The sequence below is a fragment of the Pelophylax lessonae genome, assembly GCF_965119305.1.
Source record: "Pelophylax lessonae genome assembly, chromosome: 1".
In the NCBI taxonomy this organism is placed as follows: Eukaryota; Metazoa; Chordata; class Amphibia; order Anura; family Ranidae; genus Pelophylax; species Pelophylax lessonae.
Genome location: NC_138768.1, coordinates 291629132 through 291653189, shown reverse-complemented (window position 1 = coordinate 291653189; position 24058 = coordinate 291629132). Strand labels below are relative to the sequence as shown.

Below are 24058 nucleotides of genomic sequence, written 5' to 3'. Positions count from 1 at the left end.
CGTAATTAAGCAAGCTGAGGTTAGAAGCTGATTGGTTTCTCTGCAGAATTGTGACTAATTTTTCCCTCTCTAGCTTTGGTAAAAAAAAAAAAAAAAACCTAGGTGTCTGTTTTATGATCATGATGCTATCTTACAAAGTATGGTAAAGCCCAAAGGTTGTGTAGTGTATTTAATATACTTAAAAAGAAGCTCCAGTCTCCCCCCAAAAAAATTTTTAAGTCAGCAGCTACTAATATTGTAATTGCTAACTTTATATATAAGGACACTTATATGCCCCTGGATCTAGTGCTGTCCTCATCCAAGCCAATTCTTCAATTGGCTTTGGGTGCAGGCACGGGCATCTTCACAAAGGGGAAACCAGCAGTGAAGCTTTGTGGCTTCACAGACAGCTTCCAACTGTGCATGCGTGAGCCATGCTGGGCTTTGTGATGTGCCCCAGAAGGCTGCGGGGGGAAGGAGAGGGAATAAAATGTCCTCTTAGAACGATGTGGCGATATGACTGGAAGTGGCAGAGCTTGTACCTGTCAAAATCAGGTACCTGCTCCCCCCCCCCCCAAAAAAAAGTGACAAATGTAAAGGAGAAGGAGGAGTGGAACTTCCCCTTTTGGGTGAAGTTCTGCTTTAAAGTATACTTTCTTTGTTTATGTGTAAGATTCTCAAGAAAAAAAATCCCAAACTTTAAAAATGGTAAATATGAAATATTGCATATCAGCATTCACATTTACTTGTTCTAGCCAGCAGTTGGAGAGTTTAAAGGTTTTAGAATTTTGTTTTTACTTACTGCTCTGCAAGCAGATTTTAAAGTTAAACACATGGCTGAATGAGTGAAATTGTGAAATGAATGATTTCGAGGGGAGATGTAACCTGCTTTTCTCCTAATATATATTGTACTTTCCATCTGCAAGCACATACAACAAATGCAGAGCTAGTGCTGGGCTTTCCTACTAGAAATCCCCATCTACTCTGAAAGCAGTGTAGATAAAAGCACCATATATGTAATAGCATATGAGTAACATTACTTTGCTTACAGAGTTGTATAAAGTACTCGAAACCCATACTTGAGTAAAAGTACAAGTGCTCGATCAAAAAGTGACTTGAGTAGAAGTACTAAAGTATTCAACATTTTTTGTACTTATGTATTGAAGTAGTTTTTTTAAAAATTTTGCTACTCAAGTACTGAAAGTAAAAGTACCAGTACAGTAAAACCTTGGATTGCGAGCATAATTCGTTCCGGAAGCATGCTTGTAATCCAAAGCACTCTTATATCAAAGCGAATTTCCCCATAAGAAATAATGGAAACTCAGATGATTCGTTCCACAACCATTTATTCATAAATCCTTCAATTTATAGTCCATATAAAAAGATTATAGCATTGCGATAGGTTGTGTAACCATAAAATGTCCATTCACAAATAGCCGCTTCCACAAGGGGATTAGAAGCAAAATCCAGCAGGAGCTACAGGGTAGCAATATGGTTCCATTTAATGAAGGTACAACATTTAGCAACTCACATGGTTGATGAATAAAACAGGCACATCTAAGTATGCAGGCATCCAGGGTAAAGCTGTCCACATAGACTATCTTCTGCACAGCCGACTGCTAGTCTGTGATCCTGACCGGGAAGACCACCCTGCAGTAAAGCGATCTGAAAGCGAGGTGCAGCATGGAAAGGATGACGTAGATGACGGTGCGGAGGATGGTCCTATGTGGACCGCTTTAGCTTGGATGCCTGCATCCTTAGATGTGCCTGTTCCAATCATCAACCATGTGAGTTGCTAAATGTTGTACCTTCATTAAATTTAACCATATTGCTACACTTAGAGGCGCCTCTCTTCTCTTTTATACTCAGCTGTGACTTGAGGCTACTTGTATATCAAGACATTGCTTGTATATCAAGTCAAAATTTATTTGAAAATTTTGCTTGTCTTGCAAAGCGCTCTTAAACCAAGTTACTCTCAAACCAAGGTTTTACTGTAGTTTTGAAAAAAAAAATTGATACTCAAGTACTGAAAGTAAAAGTACAAGTACTGTGTTATGTAGTTATTAAAGAAAGAAGTCAAAAGTTTGAACATCATATTGTTTTTTATTATTTCAAATGCAGCTTTTATTTATACATACAGTAGCTTTTATTTTAGTATGCGCTGATAATACACATGTTTTGAACTTCATGAAACCTGCCATCTACTGTTCTGGCAGTGGTAATTTTTATAATTGTAACGAGTAACTATGCAGCACAAAAAAAAAAAAATATCGGAGTAGAAGTATTGAAATCATTGAAAAAATTTAGTGAAGTAAAAGTGGAAGTAGGAGAAAAAAATTTTACTCTAGGAAAGTACAGATACCGCCTTTCGGTACTTAAGTACAGTAGTGAAGTAGTTCTACTTAGTTACTATACATCTCTGTTTGCTTATGAAAGTTTATATGGAATTGCAAAAGCAGAGCAAAGAGGGACCATGTCCCACATACTCCTAAACAGTGATTTTTTTTTCCAACATAGTCAGAAGTTAAGGTTAGCCCAAGAATCAGGTGAAAAGGAGTCTGGACTTCTACTTTCTGGCTTCAAAGAGTATAAAATATTCATGTGTAATTATTATTATAAAAAAAATAACAATTAAAGCAGAGTTCCAGACATTTTTTTTGTTTATTAAAAGTCAGCAGCTACAAAAAGTATAGCTGCTGACTTTTAATAAAGAGCCACTTACCTGTCCCACGATCCAGAGGTGTACTCACACCAGCCGTGTTTGTCCCATGTCCTCCCTTGGCGGCGGCGGCATCTCTACTATGGTCACCTGGCTGTGAGAGCTTGCGGCTTCACAGCCGGGTGCCCACTGCGCATGTGCGATCAGTGCTGCGCTCTGTAACTTGTCCCGAAGTCTTATAGGACCTAGTAGATACATATTCACCAGCACACCAAGGATCTTGCAAAAGCAGTCCAAAAACTTTATTCCAGATAAGATCACATCAGAAGAAAATAGTGCAACGTTTCGGAGCCGCACAGGACCCTTTCGTCAGACATGCCTGACGAAGGGGTCCTGTGTGGCTCCGAAACGTTGCACTATTTTTTTCTGATGTGATCTTATCTGGAAAAAGTTTTTGGACTGCTTTTGCAAGATCCTTGGTGTGCTGGCGAATATGTATCTACTTGTAACTGATCCAGTTGCCAACTGGTGATCGCTTCAGCACCCAGTACACACGAGCCTACAAACCAGGAAGGTGTGCGATAGGAATATGAACTATACTATGTCTTCTAGGACCTGTCATGTGCCCCAGAAGACTTTGGGAAGGAGAACTTCCGCTTCCGATCACCTAAGGTGACCAGAGCGGAAGTGGGAGCAGGCACCTATCAAAATCGTGTACCTGAACCCCCCCCCCCACCTCCTCCCCAAAAGCTCAGTTTCACAAACAGGAGCGGGGGAGGAGACCTTAAAGCGGAAGTTCCACTTTAGGTAAAAAAAAATCCAAAAACATTTCCTATTTTTATATGAATAAAATTCCAGAATTTTGCATCTACAATAAAATTCACATTATATTCTAAGTGTAATGGTCTAAGTTTTGAATCAACATTAAAAAACAATCAATATGATCCTATTTTAAAGACACTTTTAACTTGCCGCAACAAATCTGCACAGGAATCCTGAAATGTTACCAATTTTTTTTGTATTACCTAAGATTGCTATCACACCAGGCTAGTCCTTAGTTGATCTGGGAGTCATTATTGAACAGTACATTTCTGCGCCGGCTGGAAATGTAACTACATAGTGTTACCACTTTTAAGTGAGATCCTTTGATGTTTTGTATTTACTTCATACCTTGCCATGAGAAGATTTTGCTTTATAGGTTTTTTTTTTTGCTTTCCTCTGGATTATTTGTGGGTACAGGGCTCTGTTATATAAAGGTTTTCTACTTATTTATTCTTTATTTTTTTTTTTTTTTTATTTGTTAAACTAGATTGACTTTTTTTCAGCCTAGCTATGTAACTAATACTAGCACTAGATGAACAATTACATTACCCAACTATTATCAACAATGCTTCACTATCAAATTTTAGGTGTGGTAATTGCTTTTGTGGATTCATTTCCTGCCAGTTGCTGATAAATATGCAAAAAAGAATTTTATGAACAATAAACTGTTTATTTACTGAAGCTAGAGAGACAAACAGGATACTATTATAAAAAAATGTATTTAGTTCATTTTCACAAAGCCAGGGAAGGGTACCATCATTCAAAGACTTGGAAGCAATACAAAGCAATGCAATATATATATATATATATATATATATATATACATATACATATATATTTATATATATATATATATATATATATATATATATATATACATACATACATATATATATATTAATTTCCTAACTATGCATTGTTTTTATAAGCACATAAATGTTAAAATATATATATATATATATATTAGCAATTTTAGCAATTTGTATATAATGTGTATCTTTTTTTCTCCACAGGACAGAGCCACTATGACCCAACATTGTACTAAATTTGCTGGCCACTGGAAGGTATTTCTTCTCTGTATTGATGGTGCTTAAAATACAAATCTTTTTGTTTTAAAGTTAAACCTAAATTCCTGAGTATTATATATCTAGGATTTCACTGAAGCACTACATGCAATAGCATACCATACAATAACAGAAACACCAACACTTTTCCGAAACTGGTCTTGAATTAGGACCCCCCATATGGAGTTAGTCTCTGCATATACATTCTTTTGCTAAATGGCAATTGAAAAATAAATAAACATGAAAGAGAATTTCAGTGTTGGCTGAAGTCAACTGGTTAAACAAAGTTTAGAAATCTAATCACAACTTTTCATTGCTTCAGTAAATGGAGATTTGGATACAGGAGGTGCTCATAACATGTACAATTCGTTATAGGTGAAGTTAAAGGTGATAGGAATGACCTCTAAGGTGTTATCAGGCAGACTGGGAACCTCAGCCAAGGGATCTCAGTGTCCACCCAAAGCTAAACCTTCAGTAGTGCAATAACTTAGCTATTAGCTGTTCACCAAAAAAAAAATCTGATTTGTTGTAGCCTGTAGATAGCCAAAATTAGTTCACGTCTAACACATTCATAATGGGATATCCAAGCATTCAGCACTGGATGGAAATCTACAGCCATATAACAACAAGCAACATTTCTAATTTTAAACTAAGTTTGTAATAATTGGGTCAGTTTTGATCTCCTGAGAGATGTAATCTCCAGAGGGAATTCTCCTTGCAAGTTGGCCTGATAGAATAGTATTATATGAAAGTACTATATTTGTACTGGGGTTTGAATAACTTGGTAGATATCCCCTCATTCACAGTTTAGCAGCAATTTGCCTGTCTTTAGCTACCCTTAGACTGTGAATAAACTCCTGAATAACTAGTATGTAACATTTAGTAGTCTTAATATAAAATACCAGGTAGCAATAAGAACTTTGAAAGCTGCAAGTTCACTCGTATTCTCCATTTGGTGTCAAGTCTAAGTTTTTAGTCCCACCGCCGCCATTATTTCTTTTTGGTAGACTGGAATGGTCAGTGAGATTCCATTGATTGTGGCGTACAGATGGAAGATCCTAGGACTGTTCGCTTGGGAGACAGGGGTTGAATACATACTATACTAGGAATAGAACAGAAGTCAGGGGAACAAGATGGACAGACAGGATCAAAAACAAGGTTCAGGATTATAAACAAGATAAAGAAAGGGGAAGCGGGCATTTAAATGAGGTTACAAGGATTGTTTGTATCTCCTAATATCCCTAATATTAGCATAAAAAGTGGGGGGGGGGAGTTTGGGACTTTAAATGAGGCGTGTGGTCATGACCATAAACTATACAAAAAAATATATATATGTATATAACAAAGCCATATGTGCATTTACATTGGAATAATGAAGATGAAAGAGATCTTCACATATACCTGTAGGTAAGTTTATTAACCACTTGCCGTCTGCTCACTCGAGCACTACTGCGGCAAAGTGGCTCGATAACGTCTGACGACGTAGACCTACGTCGCCAGACATTCCCCTTTCCCCTATTCAGTCACAGCGGGAGTTGGGCCAAGGGAGGAGCGGCGGCGATCGCCGCCGCTCTTCCCCGATCGTCGGGGAATGGAGTCTGGAGATCCGCCCGCTTGTGTAAACAGAGCGGGCGGATCTCCTCAGTGACAGGCAGGGACAGATTGCAGGGTTCAGCATAGCTGAACATGCGATCTGTCCTTCTGTCACTCAGTCACCTCCCCCCACACATGTTAGTAAGCACCAGGCATACATTAACCCCTCCCTCTCGAATAAAATTAACCCCTTCCCTGCCAGTGTCATTTTTACAGTAACAGTGCATATGTATAGCACTGATTACTGTAGTAATGTCACTGGTACCCCCAAAAGTGTCAAAAATGTCAGTCAAGGGTCCGATCTGTCCGCCGCAATGTCGCAGTCCTGCAAAAAAAAAAAAATCGCAGATCGCCACCATTACTCGTTAAAAAAAAACCACCAAAAATGACAGAAATCTTTCTCTTAGTTAGTAAACGCAATAACTTTTGCGCAAACCAATCAAAATACGCTTATTGTGATTTTTTTTTTACAAAACATAGGTAGCAGAAAACAAATTGGCCAAAAATGTAAAAAAATTTAGATTTTTACATTTTTTTGGGGGGGAATTTCATATAAAAAAATGTGAAAAATATTGTTATTTTTGCAAAATTGTCGCTCTTTTTTTGATTATAGCGCATGATCAAAAAATTTCACAGGTGATCAAATACCACCAAAAGAAAGCTCTGTTTGTGGGAAAAAAAGGACGTAAATTTTGTTTGGGTACGGCGTTGCATGACCGCGCAATTGTCAGTTAAAGTCGCACAGTGCCAAATCGCAAAAAGTGGCCCAGACGTAAGACAGCAAAATCCTCTAGTGGTAAAGTGGTTAATATGCACAGATAATAACAACATAAAAACAGTGGGTACCATACATGTAATTCCAATGACCAAAACATGTCGGGAGATATACACTTGCATGTCAAAAAGATGTAAAAAATGATTGTAACAACAAGAAACATTGTGTAACAAGATAAATACATAATCCATAGAATTGCATCATAAATTCTCTACGCGTTTCGTGTATGTAACACTTCCTCAGGAGCTGGTGCAACTGATTGACTATAGAAAAGGAAATATAACGAGAATCACAATGTATGTAAAAATATGTAAACACCTATCTAGGGCAAATTAGTAAATATATGGGATTGCTTACAATAAAATTGGAGCTGTTACCTCTGGTCACTCGCTGTGGAAGAACCTCTATACCATCCGCCCCGGGAGCTGAGGGAGCAATGCCAGGCGCGCATGGGGGTAAACCAAGAAAGTAAGATAAAGGAGTCATATTGGCTGGGAGAAATATCATCATCTCAATAGTCCATTCGATATGGTTTCTAAAAGTAGATTGGAATGGGTATATTATAATGGAGTATATTGAAGAAATGGTGAAATAGTTCAAAAGTAGGTAAAGGAATTTGGTAGACTCCCAAAGCCAAAAGAAGAACCAGACTGGACATGTCAAGATATACTTCTTTTATCAGCCTATTCTGTCTCGCTCTGTGGGACTGTGGCACCTGATCTTCTCAGAGCTGAAAAGATGTCTATTCACATGTTATCCTCAACAGTTCAGTAGTCAATGGTAACAACAGATTGCATGTATGAAACACACAGAAGAGGACAGACACTGAACTAGGACATAGAGAGGGGGAAAAACATGTAGGAAGAAGAAAGTAACCATAGGAACACTAGACTGCTATCACTGCAAAGGGGAAAGAAGTAACAGTAAGGGACAAAGAATTAGGAAGAGCAGAGTTGCAAACAAACTGAGAAGTGGTACTATGAACAACACAGACCAGACAGGTCTTGGAGCAAGAGAGGCAAAAAGGCTTGTCCCACAGGAATTCAATAGACAAGGAAAACAATAAACATATACAAATGAAAAGAAAGGCTTAAATGGGACGAATGCAAGTGCCAGAACAGAGCAGTACAAATACAAGAAGCACAAATCAAACAGAGCTTACTTTTGATCCCAGGTAGTGTCAAACACACATGCTTGTTAGTTACATTTCCCACTGCTTCTTTATGTCTGTCAAGAGGCGTTGGGGGAGACAGACAGCACATTTAAAACAAATCAACAATAACAGTCTCATTTTTATAACCTAAAATTTTATTTTATATATTCAGAAGAACTCCATATTTCAGCCCATCTTCCCTTGTCAATTTTCTAAATATAATGAAAGGCCACTGATGCAGATTTATGTTCTCATTGCCAGAAGCCAGTGTGCATTTGCAGTACCAGTCCAGCTTCTTCTAAAATATTTCACATGCATTGGGCATAGCCATGAAAATAACATTTGTATTAATTTCCAAGTCAGTTCATGCACTCAGAATGGTCACTATTCTCTAAAGCCATCCCCAACACATGGTTAACATTTTAGAAGCCACTGGTAACATTGCCTTGTTTTGGTGAGAACAAAGCCAGGAACCATGGCTGGAGGGTATTGCCACTAGATTCCTTCAAATATATAAAATCTAATGGTTGTTTTAATTTTTGATGGAGTCTACTGAGATAAACTTGTAGGCTGAACACTTTTCTCATGCTGTCTTTGGCTTCTACACTTTTATATTGGGCAAACCTCAAAATTCCTAATCTAAATACTTGTATGAAGTATTTGGACTTAAAGTCAAAAAGCCTTCAATATAACAGCCAGGCAATTACCATTTTCTGTATAAGTTTTTGTTGTGGTCACTTACATTGACTGACCATACAAGTCATAACATTTGAGATATGGAGTACAGTATACTGTATATATATATATATATATATATATATATATATATATATATACACACACACACACACAGTGTAACCGGCTACGTGAGATTGTGGACCCCAAATAACCAGACTGAGTTTAGACGACAAGGTGTGCAAGCTAAAATCTGCAGGCCATAAGTGTCATAGTGTTTATTTAAAATGATTTCCCTTTTGAAAAGAAATCCTCACTACTCCCAATGGCATAATAACAGAGTGTCAGGTCATTTAGGTATTGTCCAATTAAAAGGAGCAAATGACACATTTCACACTTTCCCTGCGGGATAAAGTCATACATTTATCCTGATCAGTTTTAATGCTGTTTTTATATTTTAAACACTGTATAGAGACCTATGCTTCATTTTAACCATAACTATATAGAAAGTACTTGCCACATACATAATTTACTAGGTCAGCTATCATTACCCATAATTCTTAGCCAACAACATTGCGATTTCAGATAAACAGGCTGCTGTAAACCATTACTCTATGCAGACATCTATTCCCTGAGGTCTGCCTTAGATTTATATCTCCAAAAGCATTATGTTCTGCTCAATAAAAGTCCGAGGAAAATGAAAAAGCTGATAGCCCGAACTACCCTCCAGACTCACCATGACATAAGGCTTAATTAGACCAACTGTACAAATGATATTACTGGCTATGCACTGGTGTTTTTCTTCTGTCATTCAGGAGCATCACTGGGGAAATCTTATATACCTCTCTCACTGCCCTCATCTTGCTCTGTGGCTGTCTGTCACTTGTGTCCTTGTGTCATCATGTGACTCATGCTTGGACTTCTAACTGCTTCCATTTCAGATTATTGTCTGGGATGAAGAATCTTTCCAGGGCCGCAGACACGAGTTTACATCTGAATGCTATAACATCATGGAATATGGATTTGAAACTGTTCGCTCATTTAAAATAGAGAGTGGAGCGTAAGTATGAATACAGGTCAAACAAGTTTTAAATTGAACTGTGGCCAAGCTATGAACATTCAAATATTTACAGTACATTTAAAAAAAAAACCAGTAAATAAGCTTTAAAATAAACCTCACTAACCTCTGCAGCTGTATCAATATGGGTCAATTCATCCTCAAAATTTACAATAAAAGTGGTGAACTTGTTCAGATTTACAGTACTTTTCTCTCCCTCCTTCTCCTGTCCACCTGCTCTGTGTTCTCCATGAGAGGTTGGAAGGCTGGCAGGTGCCAAGTCATTGCTGACAGGTGGCAGCAAACTGAGATACTGAGGAACAATGAAAGTGAAACATGTTTTACTGTAAATTTTGAGGACAAATATGCCACAGTGCCTGCAGCTTCATAGAACAGTGAGGACTTGTTTTTAAAGCTTATTTTCTGCCAAATTAGAATACGTAAATATTTAGATACCCATAGACTCTTCTATAAAGAAAAGCAGAGTACTCCTTTTCCTGTAATAAGATTAGTAAAACACGAAACTGGTTGTGATATATTATGACACTTTGTGCAGTCAGTGCATTTGCATTCTCTCAATAGATGATCCCCCAGTTGGACTGGGCAAGCACTCTACATTGCTCTAGTTCAGTGGTTCTCAACTCCGGTCCTTGGGACCCACTAACAGGCTAGATTTTAAGTATTACCTTGGGGAATGCAGACTAGAATGCTGCAATCATTGAGCAGCAAATGAGATCACCTGTGATGTAATTTAGTTATCTTGCAAACCTGGCCTGTTTGTGGGTCCCGAGGACCGGAGTTGAGAACCACTGCTCTAGTTGGTAATGCATGATGATGAAAAAAAACCTGACCTCTGCCAAACAATCTTGAAGAGGGTTCAGTTAGAGCTAGGCAGTTAGCATCTCTGCCTGAACACTGATTTCTGCCTTCGGTAGTTGGACATTTATAATGCCATAATGGCTTTACTAAAATACAGGTGTTACACTGCAACCACTGTGCTGATAAAAAGAAAGGTTTGTTAAATCTATAGTACCCTGGTGGAAGATGATACAATTAATGTATTTATGTTGCTAATTACGAAATACATAATATAGCATATTTCCAAATCATTTGTCTTGAGAACTTTAAATAGTTCATTTAACAAGTGGGTATGTGTTATTAGCTTCGGCAAAGCCATACTTGTTAATCCATATTAGTAATCTAATTTATTTTACTTTGCCTTGCATATTTAGTTTAAGAATGACAAACATGAGATAAGCCCGCCAGATTAAAATACAGAAAGGCTTGCTTCTGCATATTATTTTTCCTGTTTGATACAAATGCGCAGCACAAAACCATTCTGTGTTGCATGATCTGCAAAGTCCCTTACAGGAACTCACCCCTTACAATGTATATCAGGTCGTTTTTCTTAAAAAAACATTTTTCAGTTTACAATAAAACTGAGACGTACAGCCTGTGGAGACAGAAGAAAGACTCAATGTGTTATTTCTTTATTCCTATTATAGTGATTTTTGCTTGATAATATTACAAAAATGATATATTCAGTTACACACATCACAACTAATGGCAAACTCTTAACAATTTACCAACTCCTGAGAATTAAACATTAAAAATAAAACATTAGGTAAAAAAAAATGTAAAATTCAAAACACATACAGTAAAATGTTAGTCTTGGCTTACCCTGCAAGATAATACAGGTTCCTAACACATGCAATGTAATCACAGTCTGCACTCTATTCCCACAGCTGGGTCGGATATGAGCACTTAGGATTCCAAGGTCAGCAATTTGTGCTGGAGAGAGGAGAGTACCCCCGCTGGGAGGCCTGGAGTGGCAGCAACGCTTACCATGTCGAGAGAATGACCTCCTTCCGACCAATTGCTTGTGCTGTAAGTACACAATCCATAGCAGTCCACAGGGGGCCTTTAATAATAGTTTTCACTTACACATGACAGGATAGAGTGTAGTTCATACCACCTAACAATAATAGCCTATGCACATTATTGTATTTAAAAGATGCGCATTATCTTTTAATACCAAAATGTCTAGAATTTCTACGTATCCTAGAATAGAGTTTACAGCTGTTACAAGGGCCAGTTATGAATATTGGAGACTTTGTATAAGCCTTGCTCTGTATTCCAGAGATAAGACTATAATCCTTCCACTTTATAAAACTCTGGTTCCGACCGCATCTGGAGTATTCTGTCCAGTTCTGGTCGCCAGTCCTCAGGAGGGATGTGTTGGAGCTGGAGAGAGTCCAGAGAAGGGCAACAAAACTGATTAGGGGATTGAAGGACCTTAATTATGAAGAGCAGGGGCGTAACTACAGGGGTTGCAGGGGTTGCAATCGCAACCGGGCCCCATGCTCAAGGAGGCCCATGTGGCTCCCCTGTACACCTGAATAGGAGGGGCGGCGGGGGCAGCATGTAGAGAAATCACTGTCCTCCTTTTTTCCTTTTGTAGCTGCAGGAGGAAAATGGAGGAGATTGGTTTCTCTGTACACTGCTCCCCGCCACTTCTCCTATCCAGTATACTTGTGTTCTGCTGTCTCTGGGCCCCTGTGTTCTCCCCTGCCTCCCCCCTTCTGTGCTGCCCCCCCCCTTCAGAATGCTCCCTTCACAATAGAGAACCAGAAAGGGGTCGGTAAATATGTAATTTACAAGCTCCTTCCTTTTCTGAATGGACAGAGTCATAGTCAGTGACATTGTAAAAAAAATAAATAAAATGATAAAAATAATAAAATTAAAATACCAAAAAAAAAAACTACTGACACCAGTGGGTGAACTTCCAGGATTGCAAAGGTCACACTTGCGACAGGGCCCTGGCATTCCACCACCGTGAGTAGGCCCCAAGATGGCAGGAAGGGGGCCCACTGCAGAACTCGTGAAAGGGTCCCGCTGCGGGACCGTAATAAAGGGCCCGGCAACTAGAGTAAAGGGCGCCAGGGGTCCAGGGGGCCCTTCATGGTTTCTTGCACCGGGGCCCTGAAGGTTCTAGTTACGCCTCTGATGAAGAGCGCCTGCAATCGCTTGATTTATTCTCCCTGGAGAAGAGACGCCTGAGGGGGGACATGATAACAATTTATAAATATCTCAATGGGGATCTCAGCTTAGAAAAAAAGCTATTCAGTCGAAGGGAATGCATAAGGACTCGAGGGCATACAATGCGATTAGAGGAGAAGCGTTTTAACCTCAGGCAACATGGGGGGTTCTTTACTGTTAGGGCTACAAGATTGTGGAATTATCTACCACAAGAGTTGGTGTCTTTCAAAAGACTCTTAGACGTACATCTCAAGGATCAGAACATTCAGGGCTATGTGAGATGATTACAGCCACACACACCTACACAGGTTGAACTGGATGGACTATTGTCTTTATTCAACCTCACCTACTATGTAACTATGTAACTCGTATTAACTTACATCTTCTAGCTTGGAGCAAACTATATAACAGCTATACGCTGGCTGGCTGCTCTGTTTGCCCTAAAATTAATAACGGAGCATGCCTGCCAAAATGTTATAAGATGCCAGTGTAATATGGAACAGACTGTTCAAAATATAAGTAACACTATCAAATAATTGTAAAAAAAAAAATATGTGAAGTTCTGCTTTTGTCAACACATATGATAGTTCCTTATTTTTCAGTGGGCACCATACATTTATATATCTATAGAACAAAAACATCCCCCTTTTTAAGTGCTAAAGTAAGCAGGGAGACCACAGTGTAAGCTTTGTATGTGACATTGAGAAATCAAACAAAAATAATAAAACAATCAACTTTTAGTCCATAAAGAAACAGCAAAGTACAAAAACACCATTAAAAGCAATACATTCAGATATACAGTTTGTCTTGCAGTAATAACACATACAGGATCAATGCGTTTTGCGAAGAGTTTACTTATTCAACAAGATCTATGCCTTATCGCATATTCTATAATGTGAATTGTACATTCTTCAAGCACCAATTGTAGATCTCATTCTTCAGAAAATTTTATATAGACATGAATGTTCTGTCAACGACATATATGAAATAACAGTGGCCATCATCTCTATGGGGGTCACCAACAGAGCTCATTCAAAAAGGCTCCTACTATATTGCCATATCCCTATATTCTGCAGTATATGGATGCTCACCTGTCCTATGTTAACTGCCTCAATACAAAACCACTTTTATGAAAACCGCATCCATGTCATCGGGAAAAGCACATGTCCGATTCCAATATGGTGCCAGTATGGCGAGTAGCTGTCCTGATGTCATGGATGTGGTTTTTCATGAAAGTGGTTTTATATTGAGACAGGAGAGCATCCATATAGGACATAGGGATATGGAACATAGGTGAAGTCAGGGGCTGACTGGCAACATTTGGCCCAGGGGGCAAATACAAACCAAAAGACCACGGTACACCGTTCCCACTATCCCTCTTCCCAGCATCCTCCTGACCCCCATTCCAGGCTGAAGCTCTGCCTTAGGTAGTCTCTACTCACTGGCAAAATCTGGGTTCCTGGCCTGACCCGCAGGGGGCGGTTGGGGAGAGCTTGGACAGCTCGATCGGGGCTGGCCAGGGGAGGAGAGTTTCCAGTAGTGCATGGAACTGGCCTCTGTTCAGACACAGTTTACACCATCCATACTGGGGGGAGGCCTGTGCTCTGTCCTTGTCTTTATCCTGCACTCAGTAGGTCAGCGGTGGAGACTTTTTACTTCTCTTCACCAGGAATCCTTTAGGCATGTCTGTGGCAGAAGCAGTGCAGCCTTTTTTATTGGGCATTAGAGAGGCCCGGGGGCAATTTCCCCCCTGCCCCCTGGCCCAGTCCTCCCCTGGTTGAAGCCTTTTGGATTGAGCCCTGTTAGAGTTGATGATCACTGCTTTTTATATATATCATTGAAAAAACATTCATGTCTATATATGATGTTCTGAAGAATGAGATCTACAATTCAATTCAGGATATAGAATATACAATTCAGGCATGGATCCAGAAGAAGGGAACTCTTTGCAAAATGCATTGGTCCTGTACTACTTAATACTTGCAAGATGAACTGTATATATAAATGTATTACTTTTAATGGTGTTTTGTACTTTACTGTTTGTATCTTTATGGAATAATAAATTATTGTTTTATTATTTTTTTGTGATTTCTCACACACACATACAAAGTCTCACCCATGGTCTCCCTGCCTCATTTGGCACTTAAAAAGGGGAAAATGTTTGTTCTATTAACACTATCAAATAACTCAGTTCGGAGATACAGTCCCACATTGTTATTTGGTACATATAGGGCCATTTTAATGGGATCAGTGGTTACAGTTATAGAAAAAGCAAAAACCAAAGATTTATGGTTCATTTTCCTATAGCATTTATCTACTATAAATATTTAAAGAAAATATTCAGTGCATACAAGACTTTTGAGTCTTTTGGTTTCTAGTCTGCAGAGCTTTTCTGTGCTTCGTAGAGATCTTTTCTTGAGGGCTTATAGTATTTATTCATGGCATTTAGACAGTGCCAACATACTCTACTGCTCTACAGAGACCCATAGAGAATACCGTCCAATGTCCTAAGCACTCATATATATTCAAGAGCTAATTTATAACAGAGTCCAGTTAATCTGCCAAAATGGTGCTAGAATGTGAAAGAAAGAGAAACAGTCATAGGAAACACATAAAGATAGAAGAACCTAGACTCTAGGGAAGTAGGTCCTTGCTGGACCCAAACTAGTGTATCAGTAGTAATGAGAAATGAAATAAATTATGTGAAATATTCTCCTTCAATACTTGCCTGAACACTTTGCGTGGTACAAAAAGTCAATCCAAATATTTGTTTTGCTTGTCTATTTATTAGAAATAGAAAAAAAAAAAAGCTGTACCCACATCATTCCAACACCAAAAATGTGTACACCAAGAAATCCATGAGTTAAATTGTATGGGCAAAATTAAAACAAAAATATTCAGTACATCTTGGCAATATATGCGCATTTTTCCCATTTATGTTATGCCTTTAAAACAGTTCACATATAGAAAAATACTTGTTAATCTGCCAGAAATCCAGTGAGGTAGTATCTTCCTGTTTAAACTGACAACACAATTAATCTGTTGCATAATACCTCAAGCTGTGTTGCCAAACCTGCATAGTTCCTTCTGCTGGACTACATACATCACCTTCTCCTCTTTTCTATAACATAAAGGGAAGGTGTTCTGTAGTTCAGCAGAAGAGAACCAAGACAAAGCTGAGAACATTGCTTGGAATGTCAGTGCAGCAGATGAAGATATATCAGTGAAAACAGGAAGTTCGGAGCTTACTGGATTCCTGGCAGATCAACAGGTACTTTTCTTTACTTGCAGTGTGTTTCAGGAGATAAAACATGGGGAAATGTACATGTGTTCCAGAAATGTACTAAATATATTTTATTGTATTTTGGCAAGACATACAGTTTGACTTACACATCTCTTGGAGTGCATATACTAGTACATGTGCCTGGTATGTTGGGGTCCTTAGACAGGGGCACATAAAGCAAACCTCCCAACATTTTAACTTCGGAATGAGGGACACTGGAAGCGTAGCACACCGCAGTAAAATGTGGGCGTGACCAATCACTTAGCAGTGGGAGGAGCATAAGGGATAAGGTTAAAAAAAACCAGGCTTCCGTGTACCCATAAAATATGCTTTGATTGCTTTGTCTAAGCCTACCTTAACCTCCCTGGCGGTATGATTATGTCAGGAATTATATACCAAAAGCGGTACAATTTTTTTCATGGAAATTTGGCGTTATGTATTATAGGCCTACAATTCTTAGTAATTACTGACTTAAACCTGACCAAAACAAGACTCTAGTAGACATCCCAGATGTGATAAATTTGAAACACAAACGCATGAATTACAATCGAATCAATAATATAATTTTATTATTTAATATATAATATATATAATAAAATTATATTATTGATTCGATTATAATTATATATTTTATATATATATATATATATATATATATATATATATATATGTGTGTGTGTGTGTGTATATATATATATATATATATATACACACACACACACACACACACACACATATATATATATATATATAAAATATATAATTATAATTGAATCAATAATATAATTATATATATATATATATACGTGTGTATATAGTGTATATAGGTATATGTATATATATAAATATATATATATATATATGTGTGTGTGTGTATATATATATATATATATATATATATATATATATATATACATATATACACATATATACATATATATATGCATATATATATATATATATATAATATAAAATGTGTTATGTGTTTGTGTTTTGTGCAACGTTTTTTGAATCTCCCTCCCTAGTTCCGCTTCCATGCAGCATTGCTGCTGCAGGGAACGGAACTAGGAAGTCATCACACCGACGGAGGACGGACTCTCGGCGGGACTCTCGGCTGGCGGTCACAGCAATGAGAGATCATCGCTGGATCGCCAGGAGAAGGTAAGAGACACCGCTGCGCTCTCTGCACATTCACCCCGAGCGTGACTCGGGGATACCGATCCTGCACTAAAAAATCCACCCCGAGTCACGCTCGGGATTACCGCCAGGGGGGTTAAAGAAGAACTTCATTAAAATAGTCAGGGACTGCATAGCATCCAGCAACTGTTGAGACAAGGAAGACTTTGGTGAGAAGTATATAATGTACAGTATTGTGTATATAGTGCAGGAGTATGTAATGTACAGAATGCAGGGGACAGGAGTATGCAATGTACAGGATGCAGGGGACAATCCCGTCTCCAATCCATCCCCTGATCATGGGATCCCAACTCTATTCGTTCCCCGATCTCATCCCAGCTCCCTCTTTCCCCCCATCCCATCCCATCTCCATCTGTCCCCTGATCCCATTCTGGCTCCATTCAGCCCCCGATCCCATCCCGTCTCCATACTTCCCCCCGATACCATTCCAGCTCCATCCTTCCCCTGATCCCATCCTGGCTCCATCCATCCCCCCAGCCCATTCCGGCTCCGTCCATCTGCCCCGATCCCATTCTGGCACCGTCCACCCCCCCAATCCTATCCTGGCTCCGTTCATCGCCCCGATCCCATCCCAGCTCCATTCTTCCCCCTGATCCCATACCAGCTCCATCCATCCCCCACACCCATCCTGGCTCTATCCATCCCCCTGATCCCATCCCGGCTCCATCTATCCCCCACACCCATACCAGCTCCATCTATCCTCCACACCCATTCCAGCTTTATCCTTTGCCCTGATCCCATACCAGCACCATCCATCCCCCACACCCATCACAGCTCCATCCATCCCCCTGATCCTATACCAGCTCCATCCATCCCCCATGCTCATCCCAGCTCCATCCACCCCCCCACACCCATTTCAGCTCCATTTACCCCCCACACCCATCCCAGCTCCTTTCATGCCAACCTACCATCCCAGCTCCATCCATACCAAACACCCATCCCAGCTCCATCCATCCCCCACACCCATTCCAGTTCCATCCACCCCAAACACCCATCCCAACTCCATCCACCCCAAACACCCACCCCAGCTCCATCCATCCCAAAAACCCACCCCAGCTCCATCAATCCCAAACACCCATCCCAGTTCCATCCACCCCCCTCCTCCTCTTCCCCATGTTTTCCTCCTCTGCAAGTTAGCGTAGAAGTAAAAATCACAGACCTCAGATCAGCTGTGTTGTGGCAGAGTGGTGTTCTGCTCCCCTCCACTGTGTACAGGAAAGCACAGGAAGGAGGAGGGGCGGATTCAGTGGACTCCACTCTCTGCACTGTGTGTCAGAGGCAGCCAGGGAGAGATGCTGGCTGCCATGTGTTGCTTGCGGCGTGCGGTAACCAAGCCGCCCGCACCACTGTGGGCATTCACGGTGGAGCTCAGCCCTGATTCGCTGGGACTCCTGGACATGGACCATTTTCTGGGATGGTCCCGGCGAATCAGGGACAGTTGGGAGGTATGCATAAAGCAATAAATATCTGACAGTAGTTCTAGCTCCTTGCCACTCTATCCAAACCTAAAAAAAGTTTTTTCTTTAGTTATACAATGATGATGTGGAATCTTGTTATTATTTACAGATGTATGAAACAAGGTGGAGACCCATGTTAATATATTAAATTACAGGGTGTAACTGCTAGGCATACAAACATTTTCAGCACTTACACTGGAAGTGTATAATTGTTATTCTGTCTGATTATTAGTCTCTTTACTTAGCAAGAGAGTAGACAAACAAAAAGGCAGAACTTTATTCAATCAAAGGCTGACAAGCACATTATTCTTTAAATAATATCCTACCTTTATTATTACCTAACACAAATAGAAAGGGTTCTAATGCATGGTTATCAAAGGGACCCCTGTGATGGTTATCCTCTGACTTTGGACACCATCGTAAACACAAAGGCATTTCTGCATAAAAATAAAGTTACCAATTTGTTTATGAGTTGGAACTGCTAGGCTGTCACTGTCTGACATTTTGTATGTCTCAGGGGCTCAGACAGAGTCACTTTTTTTGCTCCAATCTTCTTATCACTTTCTTTTGTTCCATAACAGTAGAAGTCATAGTAAAACTTCTCTATTACATAATATTAAAGTGGAAATTTAGTTCAAAAATTAAGTTGTGCTTGATCACTTCAGGCTGGCCCATTCTGCAGGTAAAGTACAGCTATGTAAAACTTTAAAAATAAAGGCCTATACTGTTTAAAATCCAGGAATACACCATCTTATCTTACTCTGCACATGCTCAGTTGCTCTTTATTTTTCGGCACTGTGCCTAAAATCAGAGCCACTAGAGGCTGATCTGCTAACAGCCTAAAGGTTTATCAAGCTATTATGGGTAAAATTACGCTTTAATAAAAGGGCCAACAGTAAGACTGCGTTTCCCTGTGCACTGACCACAGCAGGTAGATGGTCCTGGGAACTCAAATAAAAAGATCTCCTCACTAGACATTATGAAAAATAAAGAGCAGTGGGCACAACTGACCCCAACAGCATCCACTCATAAATATTAGTCTTGGGCTGATTAACTCTAAGAATTAATTTGATTAATTATTGAATTGAATGTGAACTTGTGGAATTTTAACAACACCCTGCCCTATGCCTCCTTCTGCAGGAGCCTGACAAAATAACAGGCAGCTATGACAGTGGTAATAGGTAAGACAGAAAATGCACATCAACAATAACTAGAAAAAAAAGTTTGAGACAAACTTTAAGTTGGCTTGAAAAAGCCTGACCAGAAAGTTTGAAAAGTTTAGATCGATCGATCGATAGAAAAGGTTTGAAGATCGATCGATAGAAAGAAAAGGTTTGAAGATCGATCGATAGATAGAAAAGGTTTGAAGATCGATCGATAGATAGAAAAGGTTTGAAGATCGATCAATAGAAAAGGTCTGAAGATCGATCGATCGAAAAGGATTGAAGATCGATCGATCGATCGAAAAGGTTTGAAGATCGATCGATCGAAAAGGTTTGAAGATCGATCGATCTAAAAGGTTTGAAGATCGATCGATAGATAGATTAGATGAGTTTGAATGAGTTTACATTGATTAGCATCAAAGCTTGATTGAGTCTAATGGGATTTGGAGCTTGGGTCATCTGAACATCCTGTCAATGAAAGTCTATGGGCATTTTTTGGGTTTTTAATTTTAATTTTTAGGAAAACCGTAGCTCAAACCAGTCTGAAAAGATATAGCACACCGAGTCAGAACAGTATGAAGGTCTGTGTCGAGTTTGGAGTATGTAGCTTGAACGGTCTAGGAGGAGTTAGTGTCCAAAAATTTTGCGGCCAGAAAAATAAAAGAGAAGAAGAAGAAGAAGAAGAAGAAGAAGAAGAATAAGTTTAAATACAATATTAGAAAGTTGGCTTTTGCAAGCCAACTTAATAATAGAACAGCATCCTCTGCTGCAGCCTTTTTCGACCAATGTTCCGTAGAATTTTGGTGTTCTTCCAGAGGTTCCTTATGCAGTGGTGGATTGATCTTCCATCTACACCGACCATATATAAATGTAAGGGGGCAGTTTTCCACTGACTGCCAAAGTAAGATGGCACTACTCCAATGACCAACAATGTAAGAGGGCACTTTTCCACCGACCTCTAGTGTAATAGATGAACTACACCAGCCACTATTGGCAGTGGGGTACTTTTTCACTGATCATAAATATATGTGGGCAAGACACCCACTACTAATGTAAGGGGAAACTTCTCCACTGACGACCAATGTAATGGGGCACCACATTAACCACTAATGTAGGTAGGAGGGCACCACTCCAACCACCACTCCTACAACTCTCTGCTTGCTATATTACCAATCAGATTCAAATTTCCAGGGCAGGTTTGGATCTGACTGATGACTAGAAAATAACCTATTTGAACTGACCCTTTGATTCATCTGACTATTTGTATGAGAAGCAACTATGTCTGCAGTGGGTCTGTGTGAGAATACTTATCCTGCATTAAAAACAGGTAAGCAAATAGTAGTCCCAAATTACCACATCACTGACCAAAAAAATTAGGTGGACTGGTTTAGTATACTGCTGGTTAAAAAAAAAAAGCCTTTTCAATTTGAATTCAGATTACAATTTAAATGCATATTTAAAAAAAAATGAAATCCAAGGGAAATCCCTATGTAATGAAGATTTTTATAAATGTACCACCTATTACACTAGGGTACTTTGTGCTGTGCTCTGTCCAGAAATGCTTTAGCTAGTTGACAGTTGATGACAGTTTGAGGTTACTTTGTTGTGCAGGAAAACACACAGTAAAAAATGACTGCAGTAAAGGGAATTTTATTTGGTTACTATTGATCAGGGGTCTCCAAACTTTCTAAACAAAGGTCTAGTTTACTGTCCTTTAGACTTTAGGGAGGCCAGACTGTGGCCAGTGGGAGTAGAAAATGTCCTGGTGTCCATTGGGAGTAAACAATGCCCCATGTTTGGCATCAGTGGAAGGAATAGTGTCCCATCGATGGTATCAGTTGAGGGAATAGTGCCCCATCATTGGTGTCAGTGGGAGGAATAGTGGCCCATTTGTTGGGATCAGTGTTAGGAGTAGTGCCCCATCGTTGGTGTCAGTGGGAGGAATAGTGCCCCAATGTTGGTGTCAGTGGGAGGAATGATTCCCCAATGTTGGTATCAGTGGGAGGAGTAGTGCCCCCATCGCTGGTGTCAGTGGGAGAAGTAGTGCCCCACTCTTGATGTCAGCAACAGGAATTATGCCCCATTTTTAGTGTCAGTGGGAGGAATAGTGCCTGCATTGTTGGTGTCAGTGGGAGGAATAGTGCCCAATTGTTGGTGTCAGCAACAGGAATTATGCCCCATTTTTAGTGTCAGTGGGAGGAATAGTGCCTGCATTGTTGGTGTCAGTGGGAGGAATAGTGCCCAATTTTTGGTGTCAGCGACAGGAATTATGCCCCATTTTGGTGGCAGTGAATAAAATAGTGCCCCAAGGGCTGGGTAAAGGCAAGCAAGGGCCGCATCTGACCCCTGGGCCACAGTTTGGAGACCACTGCTACAGATCACTGCTATTTGTAATGAACATTTGCCTTCTTATGCTCTTCTTTGTGTCTCTTATGCCCTTCGTTGTGTTCATTAAATGTTTTTCTGGTAACAAAAAGTTTCTGTATTACTCCCTTAGAACCATCGTGATTGCAAGCTGACCATCTTTGAGAAGGAAAACTTCCTGGGAAGAAAAGGAGAGTTGAGCGATGACTATCCCTCCCTGCAGGCCATGGGCTGGTCTAACAATGAAGTTGGCTCTTTCCGTGTTCAGTCTGGCGCGTAAGTCATATGTGAAAATAGCACGTTATATGGTTAGAAAGTTAAAATGTATGTCAGGGTAGAATATTTGTACATCTCTGCAATACATGTACATTTCGGCATGATTTATCCCTGTAAAAATGCTGCAATGACAGAATAATACCTTTTGGTGTGCCAAAAATCGAATGTGCTCCTAAATTCCTGTTTGGGCTGGCAACACAATGTCTTTGCCGCAATGAAATTCCAACCAGTTTGGTCAGTACCCCACTCCCCCTCCACATGCACACATTGACTTACTCCAGCAAAATAATACTGCTGCCTTGGTTCCCAAAAGCCCCTCCACACACTGTGTGTAGGGAAAGGACTTTTGAAAAATGTAGTTCTGATGGGGAGGGAATTAGCCTATATGAGTAGGAACTGATGTACTGCAGGTGTCCTTGAAAGAATTTTACAGACCTAACCATTATATGCAAGCTATTTTTCACTCCAGAAATAAAGTAAAAAGAAAAAAATGAAATGCTGGCACATGCTCTGGAGGGGAAAAGGGAGGTTTGGGGGTAAATCTGGGTACTGAACATGCATTTTAAGGCTTATATTTCAGTTCTATGAAAGTCTTACTAGGAACACATATGCAGCTTGCAGAACAGGTTTCGGCACCACGCAGCACTTAACCACAAATTTGTATAGCACAGACATAGAAAGTAAGTGTAATTACCATATCCATAAATAGAGTAGATGAACATCTCTACATACTCTTAGCGTTACACTAATCACCCAGTGCTAAATGTGCAACAATAAATAACACCACTGTGAAAATATTATTATAATTTATTAATATATTATCATTTTCACAGTGGTGATATTTATTATTACACATTTAGCGCTGGGTAAATAGTGCTTGCAAAATTAAGTGTAGCACTACCTAAGAGGGTATGTTCATATACTCTATTTATGGTTATGATTTTTTATATTAAGATGGCAGCACACGGTACACTTAGAATATTTATTTGATTTAAGTTAGTCCTAAATGCAGGGTACAAGGTTTAAGTAAGTGTAAATTACCAAGTTACACTCACAGAGGACAGAGAAACACATTAATCAGTTTTTTTTTTTTTTACTTACTCTACAGTTGGGTATGCTACCAGTATCCCGGTTACCGCGGCTTCCAGTACATCCTGGAGTGTGACCGTCATTCAGGAGAGTACAAGCACTGGAGAGAGTGGGGATCTCATGCACAGACCTTCCAAATCCAATCCATCCGCAGAATTCAGCAGTAACCACCTTTTACATGGAGATACAGATTTTAACCTAAAACAAATGAAACGATGCTTAACGTCAATAAAAAGTTTGTTTCTTTTGTGTATCATCTTATAAAGTCATAGTAATTTTTTTTTTGTCTGGAATTTCATTATTAGACTTATAATGCAAGTAAGCTCATTACATTGAATAGAAAGCTTTTTACCTAAGGGGGGTAACCTTTCCTACTCATAGAAGCCTTCCTCTTTAAGTGTAAGATTAATGAG

At 39.5% G+C, this 24058-nt stretch overlaps 1 protein-coding gene across 1 annotated transcript in view; it reads left to right on the top strand.

The window, feature by feature from the left end:
• Positions 1–23812, top strand: part of CRYBA4 (crystallin beta A4) — a gene marked incomplete at both ends in the record, with an annotated part of 29471 nt that extends 5659 nt beyond the window's left edge. Inside the window, 5 exon segments of the mRNA XM_082243370.1 lie at positions 4474–4524; positions 9662–9780; positions 11523–11664; positions 22414–22556; positions 23665–23812. Coding sequence (XP_082099496.1) covers positions 4474–4524; positions 9662–9780; positions 11523–11664; positions 22414–22556; positions 23665–23812 — 603 coding nt within the window.
• Between the last annotated feature and the right edge of the window lie 246 nt (positions 23813–24058).